At 46.5% G+C, this 26504-nt stretch overlaps 1 protein-coding gene across 10 annotated transcripts in view; it reads left to right on the top strand.

Annotated features, from left to right (window-relative positions):
• The first annotated feature begins 335 nt into the window (after positions 1 to 335).
• Positions 336 to 26504, top strand: part of AGFG1 (ArfGAP with FG repeats 1) — a 48625-nt gene continuing 22456 nt past the window's right edge. For 3 of the 10 annotated variants that reach the window (XM_075570177.1, XM_075570179.1, XM_075570172.1), the window contains exons 1-2: positions 340 to 803; positions 24521 to 24614. In XM_075570177.1, coding sequence (XP_075426292.1) covers positions 637 to 803; positions 24521 to 24614 — 261 coding nt within the window. In that variant the 5' untranslated portion in view covers positions 340 to 636. Of the gene's footprint in view, positions 804 to 24520; positions 24615 to 26504 lie in introns of all 10 variants that reach the window. The other 7 variants (XM_075570175.1, XM_075570170.1, XM_075570174.1 and 4 more) reach the window with 6 other exon arrangements.

Raw genomic sequence — 26504 nt, 5'->3', positions numbered from 1 at the left:
TTTGAGATATAGGGTATTTGTGTTTAAGCAGAGTATTATTCATGGTACAGTATTTGTTGCAGTGGAGTGTTATTTCAGGTACAGTATTCATTGAGGTGGGAGTGTTGGGGTGAGGAGCAGTATCATTTGATGTAGAATACTGTATTTGTTTAGGTGGGAGTATTGCTGTGAGGTGGAGCATGGAGAGTATTATAGGAGTATACATTTGGTATCCATGGTAACCCGGTGCGCGCGGTTCCAACCGCCAGGTCTCGCGCCTGGTCCCTCCCAGCAGAGCACACTTGTCCCCGCCCCTCAGGCTAAGCGCCCGCATCCTTGTCCCCGCCCCCCAGGCTAAGCGCGCGCGTCCTGGTCCCCGCTCCCCCAGGCTAAAGTCACTCTCCGACTCCACCCTCTTAGTAATGTAACGCCCCGCCCCCGGATACGTCACTCCCGGGACCCATCCCCCGTGACTCCTCGGTTGTCTCCGCACCTCCCCCGACACGTCACTGCCCTGAATACGGCGCGTCACGTCCCCGCCCCTAGCATACGTCACTCAGAGCTGTCGCCGCCCCCCGCCCTGGCCTCGGTGTCCCCCGCCCGGTGAGTCCCGGTATCTCCCGGCTTGTGAGTCCCGGTGAGTATCTCCCGGTGAATATGGCGGTCAGCGCGAAGAGGAAGCAGGAGGAGAAGCACCTGAAGCTGCTCCGGGAGATGAGCAGCCTCCCACACAACCGCAAGTGCTTCGACTGCGACCAGCGAGGCCCGACGTACACCAACATGACCGCGGGGGCCTTCGTGTGCACCTCCTGTTCTGGGATCCTGTGAGTACCGGGACGGGGGGGTAGGAGAGAGATGGGCCTTGGGAGAAACGGAGAGAGATGGGTCTTGTGGGGACAGGAGAGAGATATAAAGGGGGGACGACAGGAGAGAGATATATGGGGGGGGGGGGGGACAGGAGAGCGATATGGAGGGGGACAGGAGAGAGATATGGAGGGGGACAGGAGAGAGATATGGAGGGGGACAGGAGAGAGATATGGGGGGGGACAGGAGAGATATGGGGGCAGGAGAGAGATATGGGGGGAGGGACGGGAGGGACAGGAGAGAGATATGGGGGGACGGGAGAGAGATATGGGGGGGGACGGGAGAGAGATATGGGGGGGGACGGGAGAGAGATATGGGGGGGACACGGGAGAGAGATTTATGGGGGGGGACACGGGAGAGAGATTTATGGGGGGGACACGGAGAGAGATTTATGGGGGGGGGACACGGGAGAGAGATTTATGGGGGGGGGACGGGAGAGAGATTTATGGGGGGGGACACGGGAGAGAGATTTATGGGGGGGGACACGGGAGAGAGATTTATGGGGGGGGACACGGGAGAGAGATATATGGGGGGGGGACACGGGAGAGAGATATGGGGACGACGACACGGGAGAGAGATATGGGGACGACGACACGGGAGAGAGATATGGGGGGGACGACACGGGAGAGAGATATGGGGGGGACGACACGGGAGAGAGATATGGGGACGACGACACGGGAGAGAGATTTGGGGGGGACACGGGAGAGAGATATGGGGGGGGGACACGGGAGAGAGATATGGGGGGGGGACACGGGAGAGATATATGGGGGGGACACGGGAGAGATATATGGGGGGGACACGGGAGAGATATATGGGGGGGACACGGGAGAGATATATGGGGGGACACGGGAGAGATATGGGGGGGACACGGGAGAGATATGGGGGGGACACGGGAGAGATATGGGGGGGACACGGGAGAGATATGGGGGGGACACGGGAGAGATATGGGGGGGACACGGGAGAGAGATATGGGGGGACACGGGAGAGAGATATGGGGGGGACACGGGAGAGAGATATGGGGGGGACACGGGAGAGAGATATGGGGGGGACACGGAGAGAGATATGGGGGGGGACACGGGAGAGAGATATGGGGGGGGACACGGGAGAGAGATATGGGGGGGGACACGGGAGAGAGATATGGGGGGGACACGGGAGAGAGATATGGGGGGGGACACGGGAGAGAGATATGGGTGGGACACGGGAGAGAGATATGGGGGGGACACGGGAGAGAGATATGGGGGGGGACACGGAGAGAGATATGGGGGGGGACACGGGAGAGAGATATGGGGGGGGACACGGGAGAGAGATATGGGGGGACACGGGAGAGAGATATGGGGGGGACACGGGAGAGAGATATGGGGGGGGGACACGGGAGAGAGATATGGGGGGGGGACACGGGAGAGAGATATGGGGGGGGACACGGGAGAGAGATATGGGGGGGGACACGGGAGAGAGATATGGGGGGGAACGGGACGAGAGAGTGATATGGGGGGGACGGGAGAGAGAGATGGGGGGGGGAGAGAGAGATGGGGGGGGGGAGAGAGAGATGGGGGGGACGAGAGAGAGAGATATTGGGGGGGGGCAGGAGAGAGATATGGGCCTTGGGGACAGGAGAGAGATATGGGGGGACAGGAGATATATACACACACGGGAGAGAGATGGGGGGAGGGGGGACAGGAGAGAGATGAGCCTGGGGGTGGGGGGCAGAAGAGATATATGGGGGGGGGGGGGCAGAAGAGAGAAATGTGGGTGCAGGAGAGAGGGGCCTAAGGGGGGGGGGGGTTGGAGAGTGGGGCCTGAAGGGGGGTGGGTGAAGTAGAGGGTCCAGAAAGGGGGGGTGGTAAGGGATGAGAGAAGGGGAGGAGGAGAGGGGCCTTAAGAGGAGTCGGTAGGAGAGAGGGGCCTGAGGGGGGGGGGGTAGGAGAGATGGGCCTGAAGGGGGGGGGGGGTCAGGAGAGAGGGGTTTGAAAAGAGGGGGGGCAGGAGAGAGGGGCTTGAAAAGGGGGGGGGGGGTAGGAGAGAGGGGTTGGAAAGGGGGGGGGCAGGAGAGAGGGGCCTGAAAAGGGGAGGTGGGCAGGAGAGAGGGGCTTGAAAAGGAGGGGGGGCAGGAGAGAGGGGTCTGAAAAGAAGGGGGGCAGGAGAGAGGGGCCTGAAAAGGGGGGCAGGAGAGAGGGGCCTGAAAGGGGGGGGGGGCAGGAGAGAGGGGCCTGAAAAGGGGGGGGGTGGCAGGAGAGAGGGGCCTGAAAAGGTGTGGGGGGGTGGAGAGAAAGGTCTGAAAGGGGACAGAGGGAGGGGCCTGAAGAGGAGATTGGGGGGGGGGGGGCAGGAGAGAGGCCTGAATTGTAGTTAGGGAGGCAGAGGCCTGAGGATGGATTGGGGGAGGCCAGTTAGAGACTGGGGGGGGGTGTGGAGGGGGGGGAACCAAATACCTATGGTATCATGTCCTGTGGCTTTATCCGATAATGATTGATGTCCTTGTTGGGTTGACGCCAAGATAATTACATTAACCCTTTCACTATCAAAACAATGCTCAGCTGGCCGCTGTGGCAGTGACGGGTAAATTACATTCTTTAGGTCTTCAGCCACCCTGACCTGAAATACCACATTGAAAAGCCAAATCCCAGTGGTGTTGCACGATGACAGCTGAGGCAGTGTTACTAAATGGCATCTTATACAGACGTGTGGGGACCCCTTGTGGTACCCTGACTGTTGTCGTCATTGTCACCTCTGCCAGCCTCCCTGGTGACAAGTCAATGTCACGTGGGGGCCTTCAGATCCCATTAATTTGTGTCCTTGGTAATTTTTATAACAATCATCATGAAATGGCACCACTTCAATGAAGACCTTGTTGGAATTCTTTATAGATCTTTGGGACTGAAACACTACACATCTCAGTCATCGAGCTCTTTAAGCCTTGATAGCTCTGCTGGTATCAGTTACCCAATGCGACCTGCCAAAGTCCACATTATTCTACAGTATATACCATCCTAATCTCAGTCACTCCTGCATCACTCTGGTCTTTGGCTGCTTTGGTAGTACATAGAGTTGTCTCATTGTCCTTCATCGAGACTCTTGTCATTAAATCCTCTGGTCTGGGATGGGGAGCATATTTGGACAGCGGAGACTGTAAACTCTTGGGGGCATAGAGCTTGTGCTGGCCATAAATCACAAGTTTCACCATAACATGGACATCTGTGTAGCACTATGTGATAAATAGTTTATTAACGGTTATCTTGCATTGTACTGCTCCACCGATTTTATGATGGCATAATAATAAAAAGTAAAGGGTAAGCCCTAGTGCGTTTGGGTTGTATGAGGTGCCCTTAGACAGTGCAGCATGTTCATTTTTACCATGGGCATACAAATCACTTGGGTACCAGAGAGGCCTGCGATGCATTTTGATGCCAAGTAATTGAAATGATTATTTTAGAGCTCAGGGTGTTCATTTGATGCAGTTTTTGTACAGATGGAACCGTGCAAAGTTCAGGTAACTGTATTGGTCCTAAAATAATGTAGATTCCTTGCAGGTGGAGATACCGTTTACCGGACCTATATTATTCTTTATAGAAGCTTTTTGGGCTTGCAAATCTTTCGTTCAAAAGTCCTGTCACTTGACTACCTCTGGAGAAGATATTTGAGGTATTAAAATCTTGTGTATAGATTGTACGAGGAACGGTCATTCATTGTGATTGCACCACAAACTGAAATCCACACGTCTCCAAACGCATACTTTATCTTGGAAAATCAAAGTATGGGGCGTAAAGTTTTATTTCAACATTGAGCATGGAAACCAAAAGCAGAGTTACAGATGTTGTGGCACTGTTAATATGTTAGGCATTTGTGTAGAACACTTTCTGCATGGCTTTTGGCACGACTGGAGCCACCGCTGTGAAAAGGAAATATCAGATTCTACATTATTTGTAAATCTTTGTATGTGTTTTACATTTTATACCTGTGACGTGGGAACTTTTGCATATTTTTTTTTTCTAGCAGATATTTACTTTTACTGACTATTGTAAAGCTCAAGTCACCTCTTCAATTCTATAGCCCACTTTGAAAGCAGGTATTTTGTATACAACTAGACCATCTTGGCTGTCCATTGTTTTTTTGGGGGGGGGATATTGTTGTGTGGATATGAAGAGACTAGCAGCTGGCAATCGTGTTATTGGGCTCATGGTCCTGTTGATGCCAGCTGGATGTATTGAATCACTCCAATTTACCATCCAAAATGTTGACGTAACTGCATTACTGTAGAAGATCCACACTGTGTACTTCTAAAGCGGTAGCTGTCATTGTCACTATGTTTCACCATGCAGAGAGAGAGCATTAATAAAAGCAACGAAGCACAGGTATTGTGTAATAGTAGGAAGGAATTCACCCCAGGCTGGGGTAGCATTCAAATATTGTCACTTGTGTTTTTTTCATTTCGAGATCCCTTTCCCATAAACATTCCATGTTGCATTTTGTGTTAGCTGGTACATTTACATCAGGCCAAGTGATTGTGCTGCCTTGTGCTAATTGTGTATTGAGCGTCCTATTCCAAATATCTTTCTACAACAACTTGCGCTGCGTCAGTTTTGTTTAACCAACACATTTTGTTGGACAAAAGCAAAATTTGTTTTTTTCTTACGTGCGTTTAGTGCATCACTTTCATTTACACACTCGATAAATTTGCATCTTCTTCTAACGTGTGTGTGTGTGTGTGTGTTTTTGTCTGCATAGCTACCGGTACATCTTTAAATAACCTTTGATTAATTCAAGGTATATGTTTGGTGTGTTTGAAGCTACTATTGCTTCTGGGATATATGCGATTTGAAATTAACTGCTGGTAACTAGCAGGCTGTCTGTTAGTCTGATAATGTTCTGTCACTGTTATCTTCCAAATAAATATTTATTACTAGCTGATATACCCGGCGTTGCCCGGGCGTGGAAGGGCAGGGGGCATGGAGTGGAAGGGTGGGGAGGGGCGGGGGGGGGGGGCAAAGGGCAGGGAGGGGCGGAGGGGGCAAAGGGCAGGGAGGGGCGGAGGGGGCAAAGGGCAGGGAGGGGCGGAGGGGGCAAAGGGCAGGGAGGGGCGGAGGGGGCAAAGGGCAGGGAGGGGCGGGGGGGGCAAAGGGCAGGGAGGGGCGGGGGGGGGGCAAAGGGCAGGAGGGCAAGAGGGCAGGGAGGGAGGCAAAGGGCATGGGGGGCAAAAGGGCAGAGAGGGGCGGAGGGGCAAGAGGGCAGGGAGGGGCAAGAGGGCAGGGAGGGGCAGGGAGGGGCAGGGAGGGGCAAGAGGGCAGGGAGGGGCAAGAGGAAAGGAAAGGGAGGGGCGGGGGTGGCAAAGGGCAGGGAGGGGCAAGGGTGCCAAAGGGCGGGCAGGGAGGGTGGGGGCGAAGGGCAGGGAGGGTGGGGGCGAAGGGCAGGGGGTGTGTGAGTGAAGGGCAGGGCCGGAGGGGGCGAAGGGCCGGGCCGGAGGGGGTGGGTGGAAGGGTGGGGAGGGGCGGGGGGGGGCAAAGGGCAGGGAGGGGCAAAGGGCAGGGAGGGGCGGAGGGGGCAAAGGGCAGGGAGGGGCGGAGGGGGCAAAGGGCAGGGAGGGGCGGAGGGGGCAAAGGGCAGGGAAGGGCCGGGGGGCAAAGGGCAGGGAAGGGCGGGGGGGCAAAGGGCAGGGAGGGGCGGGGGGGCAAAGGGCAGGGGGGGCAAAGGGCAGGGAGGGGCGGGGGGGGCAAAGGGCAGGGAGGGGCGGGGGGGGCAAAGGGCAGGAGGGCAAGAGGGCAGGGAGGGAGGCAAAGGGCATGGGGGGCAAAAGGGCAGAGAGGGGCGGAGGGGCAAGAGGGCAGGGAGGGGCAAGAGGGCAGGGAGGGGCAGGGAGGGGCAAGAGGGCAGGGAGGGGCAAGAGGGCAGGGAGGGGCAAGAGGAAAGGAAAGGGAGGGGCGGGGTGGCAAAGGGCAGGGAGGGGCAAGGGTGCCAAAGGGCGGGCAGGGAGGGTGGGGGCGAAGGGCAGGGAGGGTGGGGGCGAAGGGCAGGGGGTGTGTGAGTGAAGGGCAGGGCCGGAGGGGGCGAAGGGCCGGGCCGGAGGGGGTGGGTGCGAAGGGCAGGGAGGGGGTGGGTGCGAAGGGCAGGGAGGGGGTGGGTGCAAAGGGCAGGGAGGGTGGGGGTGGGTGCGAAGGGCAGGGAGGGTGGGGGTGGGTGCGAAGGGCCGGGTCGGGTGAAGGGCCGGGTGAAGGGCCAGGCCGGGTGAAGGGCCAGGCGGGGGGGGGGGGTGAAGCGCCGGGCCAGGGGGGGTGAAGGGCCGGGGGGGGGGGGTGAAGGGCCGGGGGGGGGGGGGGTGAAGGGCCCGGGGGGGGGGGTGAAGGGCCGGGCCGGGTGAAGCGCCGGGCCGGGGGGGGGTGAAGGGCCAGGCCCGGGTGAAAGATCCCTTCCCCTGCGGTTACTTACTTCGCACCGGGCCGCGCTCCTCCTCGGGTTCCTCGGCAGTCTCCGTTCCCCCCGGCGAGGCAGAGCTGAGACGCTCAGGTGAGGAGGTGGTGTGGGCAGCGGCCCGTACAGCTCCCGACTGAGGGAGCCGGAGCAGCGCTCGCGGGGATGGTGAGCTGGGGGCGCGGCCTCTAGGCCTGAAGGTGAGAGCGGCGAGAGCGTGCTCTGGGGGGGGGGGGGGGGGGAGCGGTCTGTGGGAGGGAGCACCGGGAGAGAGGGTGAGCACCGGGAGAGAGGGTGATGTTGAGGTCCCGCGGAGTGGTGATAGGGGGGTTTCCGTTGTTGCGGGCCAGCCGCGAGGGGGGGGGGTCAAGGCCGGGCAGCCGTTAAGGAGGGTGGAGTGTGTGTGTGTCTGTGTGTCTGTGTGTGTGTGTGTTGAGGAGGGTGGAGGGTGTGTGTGTGTGTGTGCGCGCGTTGAGGTGTGTGTGTGTGTGTGTGTGTGTGTGTGTGTGTGTGTGTGGCCCGTCACTCCGCCTCAGGCCAATGAGAGGTGTGCGGGGGCGGGCGGCCCAAGGGACCAATGAGATTTCCCCTAGGGACACCGGACAGGCAGGCATACAGTGCTTTCACTAATATAGTATAAGATACCGGAATCTATTTATCAATTATTTCAGCTGCAAATTGGAGCAAAAATCCGGGTCGGATTTATGAGAGAGGAAGCAGCTGGATTTGTTTCCCATGTTAAAACCTGGTGCAGTTTTTCTGCTCAGATGCTGCCACAGTTGATGGATAAATACAGAGTAAAACCTAAGCAACGCTTATTTTTACTTGAAGATCCCTATTTTAAAGGTACAATCCCACGTAACATGTTTCCAGATATGTGCAGCAAGTTACTTCATAAGGCCATAAATCCTAACAGCTAAAATTAGCACATTATACATATTGTACATTAGTTAATGAAGCCGTCCGTGCTGATTGACATCGTTTGCATTTTTTTTTTTTTAATTCAAGATTTCTTCTTGCCTTTTCCAACGCTGTTTTTATTTTAAAAAAAAATCCGATGCTCCGTTTAGGAGATCGAACTATTTAAATGTTAAGTGTCTGGGGAGGTTAAAATGGCGCTCTCCCCACAGTTCAGTGTATAGATAACCATGGTAACCACAGGCACTAGAGATTAGAAAAATCATGATATCTATATGCTTCTGAGGAGTGTTGCTACTTTAAAAGTCAGTCTTGGGGCTTCTTGCCTGAGGTACGTTCTATAGTGCCGGGCGCGTGGATTTTTAGTTGGCTGACGTTAGTCAGCCTTTCTATAGAAGGGCCACGCATGGCAGGGAGAGGTGAGCCAACAGACAGCGGCGAAGATGAGGAAATTCATCTTTTCGCGCTGCTGCCTGCGCTCAAATGTATGCGTGGATGTGTGTTTGTATGGATGTGTGTGTGTGTGTGTGTGTGTGTGTGCGTGTGTAAATAAATGCAGAAGTAAAAAAAAAATATTTATTAAAGTTTTTTTGTTTCTTTAAAAAAAATCTTATCTAGGACTTACTTTCACTCGCACAACCCATGCACACACATATACTCACACATACATATACACACACATATACCTTACCTGCAGCTCCCGGCACTATATACACGAAAGGCATGCTGCACATGCACGCGCGTTCGCATAGGAACGCACGGCCACATGCTGTATATTACAGCCCTGATTCAGTGAGGTCGACTCTGCATTAATCAGGGTTAAGTTGCCATTTTTTGTTGACTTATGTCGCAACCCCCCCCCCCCCTGTGGGGCGGTGCCCTTAATGCGAATTCCAATTGAAACAGTTTCCTGCATTGAAGCAGCTTTTAGTGTTGCTGCATTTTTAGTATTCCTTGGGGGCAAGGGGTGATAAAGCATCTGGTGCTTAGCTTGCAACATCATTTTGCAGTACATCTGTGGACAGACTACCTACACAACTGCCATATTTGCAGCCTAGGCCCTCCTATCTCTAAAAGCTCCTGTGGGTGGCAGTTTTTTTTAAAGACAAGCTGTGTCTAGCATGTTTGTGGGTGCTGTCAGGGTAGTTTTACTTTAACCAGCATTGTTTCGTGGAAAAAGTCTCCCAAAATCAATGTTTACAATGAAAGCTTCTGGTATGAAATAGAGCAAACTACTTTAAAAACATTTTTTTTTTTTTTTTTAAACTAGGTGCTTTATGTTTGTTGTAAAAAATGGAAGATATCTGTTGTCACCTTGATGTCATTTATAGTACAGGAAGGTCCATGTGTCACAGACATCATTGTGATGTCACAGAACTTTCAGCTCTCCCCAGATGACAGGAAGATACAATGTCACTAAATGATCCAGCAGCAGAGATATTTCTAACACTGGGGACACATCACTGATAGAGAAACTCTGAAATGAGCACTTTATATAAAAATCCAGCTGTTCATACACCCCCACCTCTGCTGTCACTAAACTGTCCCTGTCACAGGCATAGCCATAAATGATATCACAGGAGGTGATAGCTGGACAGCAGAGATGCAGCACACTGGGCATGGCGGCACACAGAGGGAAACCATGACATTCATTACTTGGGAGGATTTAGCTGGATTGTTTTATTACTTGACATGAAAGCATTGAGATAAAAGTTGATATTTTTAACACCTTTTGAAATAGTTTGTGGTATAGCCTAAAGTTTTCCATTGCTTGATACCAATGCAGAACGTTTTGCAGCGGTCTCCTGTGCCACCAGGATGAGGTAGATGTGGTCTGCGCTGTTGGCAGCTCTCTCTGGCACATATTGTCCTGCTAGCTATGCTTGTCATTGTTGGCAGTGCCAGGGGAACACGCCCACATGTAGAGATGGCCAGCTGTAGTTCACCTGGAAAGCTGCCTGCTACTAGAAGGAATCTGCCCAATTTTCTAAGTCTCTCTAACCATGTATGTGTGACACCCCTTTATCAGAATTCTTGCGCTGTTTTATCATCCATCGGTTATATTTATGATATATTTACATTTGTATTTAATTTTACTGCAACATGTTTGCTCAAGCGGGAATATTCAAGCAAGAACCCCCCCCCCCCCCTCCACTTCCCTTCTGATTGTGTTTTGAGAAGTTTTTTCCTGAAGCCGCAGCTATGGATTGGTTATGGGTTGCTACTAACCTTTTGTAAATATTGTGCAAGTTTAAAGCGGTATAGAATAAGAATGTTGTAATGCTTGCTGGCCCGGGATGACACACCTCTTAAAAAGGAAGTCTATGGCCTCGGCCAGGGTGAAGCTGAGCACGCTTGTGTGCTCATGCGACACGCGATCAAACACATGATCGCAATGAGACTGTCAAGGGTGCACGCACGTACCCGTGAGCGCTCAGCTGCTTGCAGAGACAAAAACATTTGATTGATTGGGGAGGCGTGGCGGACACGTCACGAAGTTGGTTCGTCCTCATTGGCTGAATCAGCTGACGTGACGCTGCAGCCGCCTGCGAAGACGAAATGTATTGTCTTCTCAAAACGCTGCCGCATCAACGCGCCTCTTCACCTGCAGGTGCGCATGCTGCTGGATAACGCAAATGCCAACAGTGAGCGTGCTTGTCACGCACGCAGCAATTCGGTAAGTATGAACTCGGTCCAAGTCTGTAATGATGGTGCTTTTGTGCCGTGAACAAAAGGCCTACCTCTGAGGCAGGCCATAGAGCGGCAATTTTTAAAACTACAATTGAATTTGTTTTGCAGTGTGACAGCCGCGTCACGTGAGCTGTTCAGCCAATGAGGACGAACCGCTCACGTGACATCACAGCCACTCTCCCTATCGCCTCCAGCCTAGTGCATGTTTTGCGTGTGACGTCATGTGCTTGGTCGCGCAGGCACTATAATCACTGCCTTAGAAGCTGACAAATTGTATAGCAGCTACTCTGAAATGTTTTCACTATACGGTCTACATCCACAAAGCTCAGTTAAATCAGGGTTCATAACATGACGGTATGTTCCCTGAGTTAACATGGTATACACAAATCTAATCACATGCAAACAGTGTCCAAACTAATTTGCATAGGTTTAACGTCACGTTATTGTAGCATAATTTTGCATTATCTTCTCAAAATGCGTCATGCCGTTACTCCGATCCAGACCGTGACATAGATTGAATTGAGGAATGGAAAATAACATTGTTCGTTAAATCATACCTAACTGGAGATACACCCATCCTGACGCTGAAATAGGTGTTTAACCCAACTTGTGAGCGAGAGGAGCAGGAAATAACGCTATATTGGTTATATCACCTAACTATGGTGTTGCACCCATCCAGACCCTATAAAAGCCCTCTTTCAGGGTACGGATGTGGGTATGACCTAATTAACACAACGTTAAGTCCCTGCATTACCCCAACAGACTTTAGTGGAGATGCAATGTTTTGATAACTCCTCATTTACATGTCATTATCACGAACGGCCATCATAGTTAATACTATGTTTTTTACGGGAGAAAACATGGATTAATATTACATTATTGTCCTTTGAAGATACTCTTAGTGTTACTGTGATAACCGCCATTACATGTGATACCGCCATGTTAAGGGATTTAACAGAGCTTTGTGCATCTGGGCCCAAGAGTTTGTTCTTTAATGCAACACAAGTCTCACCTGTTCCCTGCTAAATATGCTTTGTAAAATTATTTTAAGTCGGATCTACTTAACTGTTGGACAAGTGCTACAACTGACGGCAAACACATTCTAACTGAGATTCTATTTGTGGATAAACTCCTGTTTTGACTGCAAACACTCACAAATGCAAATATACCAGGTGATTCCAGTTGAAAGCAGCACAAACTTTAGCTTAGGTTTGTTAACAATCCTGTTGACCTCTTTGGCTTTGTTTAATGCCCCTGTCCAATGTAGACGATTCATAATTTTTAAAAAATATTTTGGAAATTGCCATTGCTTTTTAATTGGTGTCTTAATCACAAATGTCAGTGTCCCATCTCAGCACTGTACAGTTCTACATAAATATTTGTGTATGATTTTTATGGGCCTCTTGTCACTGAATGTATATGCAGTGTTGCATGTTCTATGGCAGTTGATGTGGTTTTTGCGAAGGTATTATTTTGGGCCTTAACTTGATCAGATTTTATGGGCTGCCTATGTGGCCCAAGTGGTTATCTGCCTTCAAATTCTGTTTGCAATGTTTTATTTGAAACCTGTCTTGAACAGTGAAAGACACAATGCTGGAAGAAGGTGTTGTATTCCCAAGTGCTTTTCATTTATTGTAAGTCCTGTATATTTTGGCGACTGGAGTTTTCATCTGTGGATGTAGCTTAAGCCTCTGGCCTTGTAAAATGGGCCGTGGAAGAACAGTCACTTCCTATGACTTGGTATCACAGTATTATTGCAGTACTGTATCATACAGCAGACAATTGGGTGTAACTGTAATGTTTATCTGTTGGTGCTGTGTTCCTCTACACAAGGAGAACTGGTGGGCTAAGCTTTTTATCTCGATGTTACACGTTCTCTTATTTTTCTGTTGCTCTCACAAAGCAGGAGATCTCCTGCCAATCTGCATTACCATAACTTGCGCTCACAAAACAAACTCCTGTTTTATTTGGCATTTCACTACTGTGCTCTCCAAATATGAGACTCTCCAAGATTTGAATAATACAGATGTTGTTTGGATAAGAACCCACATCTGTTTGATCCAGTTCTTATAAAATCAAGTTTCCCACAATTTCTTTTAAATTAAGTAGAGAATGCACCATTGCTTTTGAGTGAAAAAATTTATATATCCAACTTTTTAGTGGCATACACTCACAGCTGTTAACTGTATGTATGTACATTGACGCATATTTCTGTTTGTTTGGTATTTGATCACCTGGGCAGTTTGTGAAAGGGTAAAACGCAGGCAATCCTGTGTAAGATTTTGTAAAAAAGAACTAGGGCGCTAACTCACGTGAAAATTTAAAAAATATATCAGAGTATTGTAAAGTAGTAAATATATAATACTACCTTCCCGAAGTCCCCTAAGAGTACCTCACACTTGAGGCCACTTGTGGGGTAACAAATTCCTGGTGCTCAACCCGATAGGATCTAACCTTGATTCTTAGAATTAGTGTAAACAGAAGAAATGGGGAGCGCTGGTTAAACACCAACAGCCACAAACCAACAAATACAAAAGTTGCTGTTTGTGGAATAGTGATGAACGAGTGTGCTATTGTTTTCCTGGACGGCCACCGTACTCTCGGCAGAGCTGCGTGCCATCTGCGTTCCAGCGGTGGTACCGGACGCTGGAGCCGGAGCAAAGAGGTACCGCAGTGTACCGGAAGAGTGTGGTCGTCGTGGTTCAAGAACCTACATGTGAGTTCACTCGTTGCTTTGTTGTATTGAATAAATGTGTTTTTAAAATCATTTCCATCGTTGTCTGCTGTTCCTGTCGGCGTTTGCGATCACGCGCAAGGGAGTCTGAACAAACAGACAACACCAAAGCTTTCCACAGCCGACTGGGGAGAACATTGGGATAAGGACCCTAAAGAAACCAGTACTTACCTGTGTACTCACACATGGCCGTGTGAGTAGTAATAATCATATTTTCCACATCATTGTTTCATCACTATTCCACAAACAGCAACTTTTTGAAGTGAAACTTCCTTAGTGGCACCTCATTCGAACTGGGGCAAAAAAGAATTGTGGAGACAGAAATGAAACGGATGTGACGTCAGTGCTGGCAGTTGAGGCCGGGCTGTGTTCTGGCTCAGCCCGACCCCAACACTGACATCACACCCGCTCCACAAATCAGATGCGGCGGCGGTGGCGGCGCCGCTCCTAATCGCTCCTAATCACCCCCCCCCCCCGAGCCCCCCCCCCCGAGCCCCACACACCGTGACATATGCAGCGGCGATAGCCGCCGCTCCCATGCCGCGCAGCCTCTCTCCTCCCTACCTCCGCTTTTCTGCTGACATGCGGCGGCGGCTGTCACGTAAGGTGTGTTAAGGGGTATTTAATTCCCCTCATCCGCCACGGGCTCTGTGGTGCTGCCCGCCGTGGAGTACGCTGCTCCGTGGTGGGATAGCTGAGGCCGAGGCTCCACCCCCTGCCCTGTCACTCCTGCTTTGGTAACGAGAGGAGGGGGGAAACGGGACCACGTGTCGCCGGGGGGGCTGGGAGTCCGCAGCTCCGTGTCCGAAGATCAGCCTGGGGTAGTGGGAGTCGGGAGGAGGGGGGTAGTGGGAGTCGGGAGGAGGGGGGTAACGGGACCACGTGTCGCCGGGGGGGGGGGCTGGGAGTCCGCAGCTCTGTGTCCGCAGCTCCGCCTGGGGTAGTGAGAGGCGGGAGGAGGGGGGTACGGGATCACGTGTCGCGGGGGGGGGGGGGGGCTGGGAGTCCGCAGCTCCGCCTGGGGTAGTGGGAGGGGGGGGGGGGAGGAGGAGGGGTGGGGGGCACAACACAGAGACATTCACACAACACAGAGAGAGAGACACACACTGACTGACACACACACACACTGACTGACACACACACACACTGACTGACACACACACACACTGACTCACACTCACACACTGACTCACACTCACACACTGACTCACACTCACACACTGACACACACACACGCACACACACACACTGACTGACACACGCGCACACACACTGACTGACACACGCTGACTGAAACACGCACACACACACTGACTGACACACGCGCACACACACACTGACTGACACACGTGCACACACACACACACACTGACTGACACGCACACACACACTGACTGGCACACACGCTGACTGACACACATGCACACGCTGACTGACACAAATGCACACACTGACTGACACACATGCACACACTGACTGACACACATGCACACACTGACTGACACACACGCACATACATACTCACTGACTGACACACATACACACTGAGTGACACACACGCACATACATACTCACTGACTGACACATACACTGACTGACACATGTGTGCCGAGCACGCGCGTTAAAAGTCAATTTCTGCGACAAAAGTCAAAGAAGTTTCACTTACTATGCGCGTGCACAGCACACACAGCTTTTTTTTTTGTATTTGTTGGTTTGTGGCTGTTGATGTTTAACCAGCGCTCCCCATTTCTTGTGTTTACAATCCTGTAAGATATCAGCTTATTGACAATGTTACATTCAGGTTTTTCTAGTTCTTCGTTTGTTGGAAGTTCGTATTAAATCTTTGTTTACTGACGGACCTTGTAGTCGGCATTCAGGCTTTATTCACTAAACCGAGCAAACGCCATTCAACGGCATGCGTGCACAAGCCGTGCTGTGCAGGTGTGCTGTTTTTAATAAAAGGTCGTTGCATGAACAGAATTTGTTAAAGGAAATCGGATTCAGTAATTTTATATAGCTTAGAAACACAAACTTTTTTTTAGCACCAACTGTGGTTTTTTTTTTTTAATATATACACTGTGTATATATATATATATATATATATATATTTATTTATTTATTATAGGCTGTGAACAATAGTCCCCTTGAGCCAAACGCTGCTGTTTTTAGCACTGGGGAACCCCGGTTCCCGAGATAATTACTGGGTTGTTGTAAAACAAAATGGCTGCCAAATCTCAGGCCATTTGGAAGTTGCAACATCATTGGTTGTGATGTCCTATTGAACGGTCATTTAAATCCCCTTTAAAAACCAGGAAGTAATAGTGGTTATTTCACCAGTAACTATCTCAGGATCCTCCAGGTCCTTGAAGATGAAAATAGTGTGGTTCATCTCTGGAGGACCCCTGGTTCCAACCCTGTGAAATGGTTAGTTAGGAGTGATTGCTCATTTAAAGTTGAGATGACTTCAGGGGACTGCATAATAATAATTCAAATGTTTAAAAAAAAAATATATATATATATATATATATATATATCTAAATAAAATTTTTTTTTTAAACATTTGAATTATATATATATCATTTTTATTTATTATTTCTTCCCCCCCTTTAGTGGTGTTCATTATGGTAACATAAATGAATTGTCATTCACGTATTACAATAAAAAGTATGCAAATATTAGACCTCAAAAGTTGAACATTGATAAAAAGGAATGTCTGTTTTAAATAGCTTACAATCTAAATGGTGTATTCACTAAAGTGAGCAGCCACTCAGGTGGAATGAAGGCTGTTCTACTATAGTAAATATTCTTTCTGACTTGGCCGTATGCCCTACTTGCCTAGAACTCACTAGAGCAAATGATGAAGTGCTCGTGAACTTTCTCTGTATACATAAATCTATTTATTTGTGCTAATAAAGGGTGCGCTGGGTCACAGTGAGCAGCAGTGTGTGCGTGTGTGCGTGTGTGCGTGATTTTGTGACCTTTTTATGACTCGCACACAGATTTGGCGTAAAGAAAAAACATTTGACACTTTTTCTACTTTTTTAAGGTTTTGAAATGTAGGTCCAAAAGCCTAACCCAACTTAGGCACGAATGGATAAATGCTGCAGTGTTCAAGACAGTGTCTGATTTCGTCCGAGACAGCAAAATAGTTTCTACAATTTCTTTAAAGTTGAGAAGTTCTGTTTGACATTGTATATGTAAGAGAGAAGTTTTAAGAGCTGTATTGGTCCTGGAGAAGTGTAAATTAGTTGCTGCTTGTAACTATTAAGACTGGGGGGCGGGGTGCAACATTTTCTGGGTGGGGGGCCGCGGCATTTCCAGACGCCCAGCGCTCTTCCCCAAAGCATTTAACTTAAATGCCGGGGAGTGCGCATGGCCTCTGTAACTTCCCTTACTTTGTCTCCTACGTCTTCGGACGACGTGTTGCCACATTTGACACCGGAGACAATGTAACGTGGGGGGGAGAGAGAGCAGGCAGGGGGGCGCAGACTGAAAAGTTTGCGCACCCCTGTATTAAGGGACCAGCATGAGTTCTTCAGAGATTGGTTATAGTATATAATACATGCAAACTTGTAGATCTCAAGAGGATTATTCAGAGAAGCATAATTTTGGATGCCAGATTCACCACTGCGATCAATCGTTATTCAGACACATGTACGTATATCTTTTTACATCGCGCTTCACAGGAGTAATACACATGACATAATAATATAATACATAATGGGAATAAACGCTTCAGACGCAAGTTCCTGCCCCAAAGAGTTTACAATCTAGGTGGTAAAAAGGGAGACCGTGGAGATAGTAGGAGGTCCGTAATGCATACTGTACCTTAAAAAGGTTCCTTTAAGGACCGAAATGTTTAATAAACCATCCTGAATGATTATCGATTTCGGCTTGGAGTGCTATTCCGTCATTTTCCATGTGTTCATCATAGATTGAATCATAGCGCTTTTAGCTTTTGAAACGTCAGTGTGACAGGAAAGTGGAAGACAATAGTTAAATCTTTTAGTGCTTTTTTTTTTTTTTTTTTTTAAGCACCTGAGAGTCTTGAGGATATGAGAATGAGTCTGCTTGACGTTTGTTCGCGTAATCATTAGCCTGGAGCCCCACGGACAAGCATGGTTGGTAGATTCTGTAGACCTCTTTTCCAATGCCCGTTTTCACTTTCATTGCGAGATTCATAACTCGGTATCCTGCAATCATGTGGCTCTTATCAGGAAACTGGTAGCGGAGAATGAATCGTTGACCCATTTTCCCGCGCAGTCGCTGGCCTTTTCCATGTGTTTGTGCACAACACTTTTAAATTCCTATATTGTACTGACCTCCATCAGCCTTGCTGGGAGTCTATTCCTTGCATCCACTACCCTTTCAGTGAAGGGTTGCCTCACGTTTTCCAAGAGTTTACCACCCTCCAGAACATGAGATATTGATGGATTCTTCTTCCTATAGAGAAACACTTCCATCCTTTACTTTTTGCTATGTTTATGATCCCCCACTTTAATATCCAAAATGCTGAAATCTCAAGTTTTCCAGAAAAACACTAATCCAACTCCACCCCCCCTTCCCCTTACAGGCAAATAATCTCAGTGAGGGGCGAACTAAACCTTTTGTTAGTGTCAAACGCAGAAAGAGCTATAAGATGGACTCAACAGAAATACTATGAAAAAAGTAACAAAGCAGATAGAATGCTGGCACGCAAATTAAGGCAAAAACAAGCTAAGGCTCAAATTCATAACATCCACACTCAAAATGGCTCAGTATCCCACAACCCCAAAATTATAAGTGATGCATTTAGGGACTACTACACATCCCTTTACAATCTACCAGGCCCAGTGGGAGACTCGGCTAAAGAGAAAAGAGCAATAAAGATCCGGAATTACCTAGCAAAATGCAGACTCCCCACTCTAGACCCAAATGACATCACAAACCTTGAAAAAATTATAGAGCCCCTGGAAATTATGGAAGCAATAAAATCCCTGAAAATTGGGAAGGCCCCTGGTTCGGATGGATTTTCTAATCTTTATTACAAGAAATATTCCACAACTTTCCTCCCATTTCTTACCAAAGTATTCAATGAGATGCAACTAGGCTTTCCCCCTCCTAGAGATATGCTCCAAGCTACCATAGTGGTAATCCCCAAAGAGGGGAAAGATCCTCTGTTGTGTTCTAGCTAGAGACCTAAAACTATACGAAAAGATCCTGGCCAACAGATTAAATAGTATCCTCCCTAAATTGGTTCATCCGGACCAGGTGGGGTTTGTCCTGGGCAGACAAGCCCTTGACAAACAAGGAGGACAGTGAATCTAATACACGTAGCAAACCTTACAAAGTGCCCATCTCTATTACTCTCTTTAGACGCAGAAAAAGCGTTCGATCGATTAGATTGGCAGTTTATGTCAGCTACGCTTTCGCAGATGGGATTCACAGCCAAAATTTTAAATAGTATAAACACTCTATACTCCACACCAACGGCCACTGTGAGGACGAACAGCTCTTTGTCTGACCCCTTCCCAGTATTAAATGGAACTAGGCAGGGGTGTTCGCTCTCACCTTTGTTGTTTGCCTTAACCATAAAGCCATTAGCATGCCAGATAAGGATGAACCCCAATATTGCGGGTATTTCTGTTGGTCAGGAAGAATTCAAAATAGCTCTTTTTGCGGACGATATACTATTGACGCTTTCAAAACCTCTCACATCCCTCCCTAACCTTTTTCAGGTTCTATCAGAATTCAGCTCACTTTCAGGTTATAAAATTAATCATTCCAAATCCATGGCCCTCAGTTTAAATCTCCCCAAAGAATTAGTAAAATTACTACAACTAAATTTTGACTTCAAATGGAACGCGAACCATATTAAATATCTAGGGGTTCAACTAACAAAAAATTATTCAACTTTATACAACGCAAATTTTAAACCCTTCTTTGACCAGATAGTCAAGGACTTAGCCACTTGGAACCCATATATAATATCTTGGTTTGGGAGAATAACTACTATTAAAATGAATATTTTACCTAGACTCCTCTATCTCTTTCAAACTCTCCCGATTAAAATCTGTCAAAGATTTAAATAATATTCAGAAGAAAATTTTGACGTTTGTTTGGCAAAACAGGCGACCTAGAGTTCGCAAAGATATTCTTTATAAGTCCAAATCAGAAGGAGGCTTAGCTCTTCCAAATTTACAAAACTACTATAGAGCAGCTCAATTAGGGCAACTTGTTAGCTGGCATTCAAATCCAACCGAAAGGAGGTGGGTCGAGATAGAAGATTTGATTTGCTCCCCATGCAGAATAAAAAATCTTCTCTGGCTCAACAAAAAGGCTAGACCACCCGAGAGTTTCAAGAACCCGGTGATATCCTTTGCCTGTAATATCTGGGACTCCCTCAAATCCAAGTTTCAATTAACCGGTACCCCTTCCCTCATGCAACCCCTATTCTCGGACCCCTCTCTTCCTTTTTACACAGAAAACCCGCTCTCCCATACCTGGGTTCAAAAAGGACTCACGAGCGTCAAAGATATTCTCGTTCAAGGGAAAGTCCCCCCATTCGCTTCTCTGCAAACGAATCATGATATCCCCTCTTCCGATTTTTTCAGATTTCTCCAGGTTAGACATTATATCCAATCGGCCTATAAATCAAGCCAACCCCATACTTTAACTCTGTTTGAGGATTAGTGTTTACACCAGCCCCACACAAAGGGCATCATCTCCAGAATTTATCAAAGTCTTTCCTCTATCAAGAGCAATCAAACCCCCGATAAATATATGGTATCCTGGGAAAAAGATCTTAACGTCTGTATAGATCTTGATACCTGGAAAGACATCTGGGAAGCTGCCTCCAAAAATTCATCGTGCGTTGTAATAAAAGAGAATATTTACAAGTTAATATACAGATGGTACATGACTCCTGCCAGACTGCACTCTTTTCTCCCAGGGGTCTCCCCACTATGCTGGCGTGGTTGTTGCGAAGTGGGGAATAATCTGCATATATTCTGGTCATGTCCCAAAATCCAACAAACATGGACGGAAGTGTTCACCTTAATACACAAGATCCTAGAAATCAAAGTCCCACATGACCCAGTATATATATATTGTTAGGCAAGCCAATAGCCAATATTCCCCGAAAAAAAGCTAGAGTACTAGCCCAAATGTTAAATGCTACACGGTGTACAATTGCCAAAAATTGGAAACAACCTGCCCCCCCATCCTTAAACCAAATAAACAATAAAATCTGGCATATAGTTTATATGGAAAAACTCTCAACCTATCTGAATGGTTCTACCTCGCGATTTTCTGAGATTTGGGCCCCCTGGTTTCGCCATGCAGATATATCCCCATATATAGATTAGAATATTCGGAACAGAGTGATACATGTGGTAACTAAATTGTTGTGTACAATGCTATATTTTTACAAATGCTTCCCCTCCCCCACCTTCCACCCCCCCCCCTTTTTTCTATCTGTTATATGTTTTGTTAATTCTTATTTTGTATGAAAAAATGCTCAATAAAAATTCAAGTAATAATAATAAAAAAAAAAAAATCTGCTCAGTCTTATCTATAAAAAAAATTCCTTTTAGAAATCCGGCATGATACATGTAAATATTAGACAACAAGGTTAATGTTTTTTGCTATCCTCAAACTATAATGACACTTTTTAAAGTTGAAGGCAACATATCAATGTAGATAGGCAGCATTAGCAGTTTGTACGGCTACATCAGCTTATTAAAACGAAATATAACCCTTTTTTGTGCCTACATTCAAAGTGTGGGGGCTATAGAGAATTGAATATACAAAATTATTGTGTTATTGTAGCCACTAAGGCTTCAGTTCATTGAATTCACGCTATGCAGCGTGTCGTCTCCCTGTCATATAAAGCCACAGGTGACAGTGTGCATTGCGACATCTGTCACCTTCTCGATGTCACCCGGGGAATCCGCAGCACCTGTGACCATGCGCCGTGAAGTAAAAAGTCTCCTCTTATGTCCCAGCCTCTTGTGACACACATGCTACTTTTATTTAACCCCTGAGGCGCATGTTCTTGCTTTGCAGAAGGACATGCAGGACGATGACACTTCCAGCACGTGTGTGTGTGTGTGTGTGTGTGTGTGTGTGTGTGTGTGTGTGTGTGTGTGTGTGTGTGTGTGTGTGTGTGTGTGTGTGTGTGTTCGTTCAGCAGTATTTTTTCAGTATGCCGCAAATATCATATTTTTTTTAAATGCTTAGTTGTGTACGTAATCGGGTTGAAGAGGAAATGTCCTGGAAATGCAGCTATGGAATTCTGCAGAACAAACTGCTGACTGTGTCTATGCAACAGGATGTGGATGTTGCACACTGTGTCCGTTCCGTCTGCACTCAGACTCCTTGTTTTGGGGTGGGTGTGGGGTTGGGTGATGGACCAGGTTGAAGACTGAGCAAAGATATCGGCCTTTTCAGAGGAGGAAAAAACTGGAAAAGTGTTAGCCATGAAACACATTCTCGAAGTGCCTTGATGTATCTTACATACTCACATTGTGCCGTGTTTTCAGTATTTACCGATTTTTACTGAAAAATTGCCATCTTTTTTTACCAAAGATAATTCAGTTCCTACCAATTTTAATTTTGTGAGGCTTCAATAAAGTTTTTTCCTACGAACCCGGAAGTACCTTGATTTTTGTCACTGGCTGTGGCGCCGGAACTCCTTTCTTCCACGTCCTACCAATTTAAACCCATTATTTGTTCAAATGAAAAACCTTTCACTATTTGTCATGCAGCCCTGATTAAACCATTTCACTGTAGTAAAAAGTGTGTGACACACTGCAAAATCCTTCATATGTTTACTTATTTGGTATATCCCTGTATACCTTTCCTTTCTAAAAAGATGTTCAACCTTTTTTTGAACATATCTGCCATCACAGTCTCTATAGGTAATGAATTTCACATTGTAATTGCCCTTACTGTAAAGAACCCTTAACTTTGTTTCTGGGGAAATCTCCTTTCCTCCAACCTTAAGGGATGACCCAGTGTCCTTTTGTACTGCCCTTGCGATGAATAGTTCTTTTGAAAGCTACTAGTACTGTCCGCAAACATATTTGTATATAGTTATCATATCCCCTCTTAGATGCTTCATTTGTGATGTAAACAAATCTAATTTAGCTAGCCTCACCTCATAAATCAGATTATCCATCCCCTTTATTCATTTGGTGTCTACAAGCACTCCTAGATCTTTCTCCATCAAGGATTCCCCTAATTTATCCCAATTTCATTTGTACGTAGCCTGTTTATTCTTCTTTCCCAAATGCATAATCTTACATTTATCTGTATTAAACCTCATCTGCCATTTACCTGCCCAAGTTTCCAGTCTATTCAAGTCCTTCTGGAGAGAAATTACATCCTGCTCCGATTCTACTACCGTACACAATTTAGTGTCATCGGCAAAGATGGAGTCTTTGCTCTCTCTGCCAACCTCAAGGTCATTAATAAACAAGTATAAAAAGCAGGGGTCCCAGTACCGATCCTTGAGGTACTCCACTCACTTCTTTAGCCAAGCCTGAAAAGTTCCATTTACGACAACTCTCTGTCTATCCTTCAATCCAGGTGCAATTATTTTTAGAGTCAAATTCCTTTTATTTTGTACACTAACCTATTGTGTGGCACCTTATCAAAAACCGTTTGCAAAATCTATGTAGACCACATCAACTGCATTTCCCTGGTCTGAAGTCCTACTTACGTTCTCAAAGAAACTAAAGTTAGTTTGACACGGCCTATCCTTCATAAATCCATATTGACTATTACTAATAATTTTGTTATACATTAGGTTTTCATGAATATTTTCCTGTACTAAACCTTCAAGTCGCTTCCCCACTATTGATGCCAGGCTTACAGGTCTGTAATTCCCTGGTAGTGAACTAGCTCCCTTTTTAAATATAGGCACCGCATCCGCTTTACGCCAATTTTGTAGTACTGAGCCTGTGGAAATGGAGTCCATGAATATTAAATGTTATGGTTTGGCTATTGCTGAACTTAGCTTCGTAAGAACTCTTGGATGTATGCCATCGAGGTTAGGTGCCTTATTTACTTTAATTTTATCACGCTCCCTATGCATTTCTTCGTCAGTTAACCAAATGTTAGTTAATATAGAGTTTGTGGCTTATTCTTGTGGCACTATTTTTGCAATTGAGTCTCATTGGTACACAGAGGCAAAAAGTTTGTTCCAATACTTCTGCTTTTGCCTTAACTTTGAACTTTAATGCCCCAGCCCCGTCCATCCTCCCTGGTAATGATCCAGCCGCAGTGTTGTGCAAAGAGTAGGGATTGCATACTGGCTAATATGAGCATTCAACCCTTCCCTTTTTGGTGGACCAGGGTTGACCGTTGGGCAATATTTTCTGTGGCATTTTACAGAAGATATTTGATTCGAAGTAAATTGTTACTTTACTTGGTTTGCTATGTTTGACTTCTCAGTCAACTGGGATCTAAATTTTTTTTTTAAATATTGTATTGCGATATTCTAGAAATGCGCTCTACTGCTCCCCCTCCTTTTTGTTTGCATGTTCTAAAAATCCTGATATTTGTAATTCTATTAACACAATGTTGGTTAATGTGCAGTATTTTTAGCCACACCGGATACAAAAGTTTAGGGTTCAGTGGTTCTGAAAAGGTTGCTTCCAACTCCTGTATAGCTGGCTACGGCTATGCTTATAGTGCCGACGACGGTCGTGGAAAATCAAATAGGGACGACTTCCAGCGATTGCGACCAATTCGTCGTGCCGTCGTGTTGCGCTTACTATAAGCGCATGCGACGGTGGCAATGCATTTGTTTTGCCGTCGCTGTCGCCGGCACTATAAGCGCAGCCTAAGACTTGTATATTGTATAGTATAATTGCTTAGATCTCATCTTGTCAGAATTATTTTCTGTGTTTTAACGGTCTGATAAACCCCTTTTCTTGTCCTCTTTCTCAGGCGAGGGTTAAACCCACCCCACAGAGTGAAGTCTATCTCCATGACCACATTTACACAGCAAGAGATAGAATTCCTTCAGAAGCACGGCAATGACGTAAGTGTTCCTTTTGTTACTATATCTGTCCCCTTTACCTGCTCGTAGCGAGATACTAAAATATATAGATCCATATTTTTGTGTGTACACTCACTTTTTGTGGGGAATTCACAGGCACTTCTTGCTCCGTTTGTTTTGGGGACTAACAAGAAATTCCATGTGAGTGGTGGTGATATTGTGCGGAATAGGGCTGTCTTACTGGGAGAGAGTACTAAAGTTGGAATATTACTTAAAGTTTAGACTTAAAGTAAAAGAAAATATTTCCATGCTTAGGTTATCTGCACCGTTTTCCAAACAAAAACGGCGTGTGTGTGTGTGTGTCTATCTCCTGTCAACTGTAACTCAGCCCTGTTTAAGGTTTGTTTATGAACCAAAGTGTTGTTGTTTTTCTGCTATGGATTTTATTTCTTACACTTCTTTTTGCAACCAGTGACTGGTGTGTGCTGTCCATCCCTTTCAATTTAAGTTGTGGGTGATGGTATAATTTGTATGTATATATCCATCATCATAATCTTCAGCCCTTGTTGGTCTACTTATGAATGAAGGCGTCCCCAATGATCTCCCAGGTTGCAAGCCTCTCTTCTCCATGTTGCTCCAACACATTTTCTGATTTCATCCCCCCCCCCATCTTACTTTTGGCCGTCGTATTGGTCTTTTAATCTCTTGGAATTCAGGTGAGTACCATTTGTGTCCAACAATTGTAATATTTTCTTGTGATATTTTGGAACAACTGCCATTTCAATTTCTTGATCCTTGTGATGTCAGATTTTTGTTTGATTTCAAACCTATTCTTTCTTCTTGTCTCTTTGGGTAATACCCAGCATGCATCCCTTCATACTTTGAGTTGTCTGAAGCTTCTGAATTATCTTCGCATTTAGGGTCCAAGTTTCACGTAAATACGTGTGCACGGGCAGCATACACTGGTTGAAAACGTTCTTCTTGAGACACAGTGGAAGGTTCCCGTGAAATATGGTCAAAATGCACAGTCTTTTATTGTTGATCCATCGTCTTGTTTGAGCGCAGGTCCTCTGTAAGCACTGCGCGCCCCCATTTGCACACCATTGTCCTAATAGTATGCGTGTGTATATATACTTTTTTTTTAAATGTGTATATGAGGTGTGTATTTACAGATTTATAGGTTTGCACATGCTTGTTAAATGTATTATTATTTGCTCCAATTTTTGACAATGTAAAACTGATTTGGTAACTGAAATGTTGTCCTCCAGGTTAAGAGATGTATTATCAATATAAACGTTGTGTCGTTAAATGCTCCATGTTAAATACTACACGAGACCCATTACATGCTGTAAATAAAGGTCTGTTTAAAAGGGGCTTGTCTCTTTCTGGGATTAGGAATAATTGTGAGATCGGAGAGAGAAATCTTCCCTGCGCATATCATTTCACTATTCATTAATAGATTTCTCCTTCTGCTTTGGTTGTTTTGCCAACTTATTTGAGTATACACCTACTTTGCAATAAGCTGCATGTAGTTTTATTAGAAATGTACTATTTTTGCTGACTGTACAGTGACTTCTGTAACACATCTGCTGAGTTTATTTCTTCTCTTTTTTTTTTTTTTAGCTTGTCAATGTGCAAGTTTAGATGTTGTGTTCAAACAGATGCCCACACAATGTTTTTTATTTACTTTAAATTACTATTGTAAATATTGTACTGTAGGGAGTACAAAAAATACTTTAAATAATTTAATAATGGACTGTTCAAATAAATAATATACAAGGTTAATGGTCTATTGAGGATGGTCTTGTTTTCATCTGCCAGCAGCTATCTGATTCCTGGCAGCGTTAAATAAGGTTCATAATTAACCCATAAATGGACACCCAAGGAAGTGAGAATGTGGATTGTTGGACTGAACCTCCCTGCAATTCCAAA

This window comes from Ascaphus truei, chromosome 14 (genome assembly GCF_040206685.1).
Source record: "Ascaphus truei isolate aAscTru1 chromosome 14, aAscTru1.hap1, whole genome shotgun sequence".
Lineage (NCBI taxonomy): Eukaryota > Metazoa > Chordata > Amphibia > Anura > Ascaphidae > Ascaphus > Ascaphus truei.
This window is presented reverse-complemented; position numbering and strand designations above follow the sequence as displayed.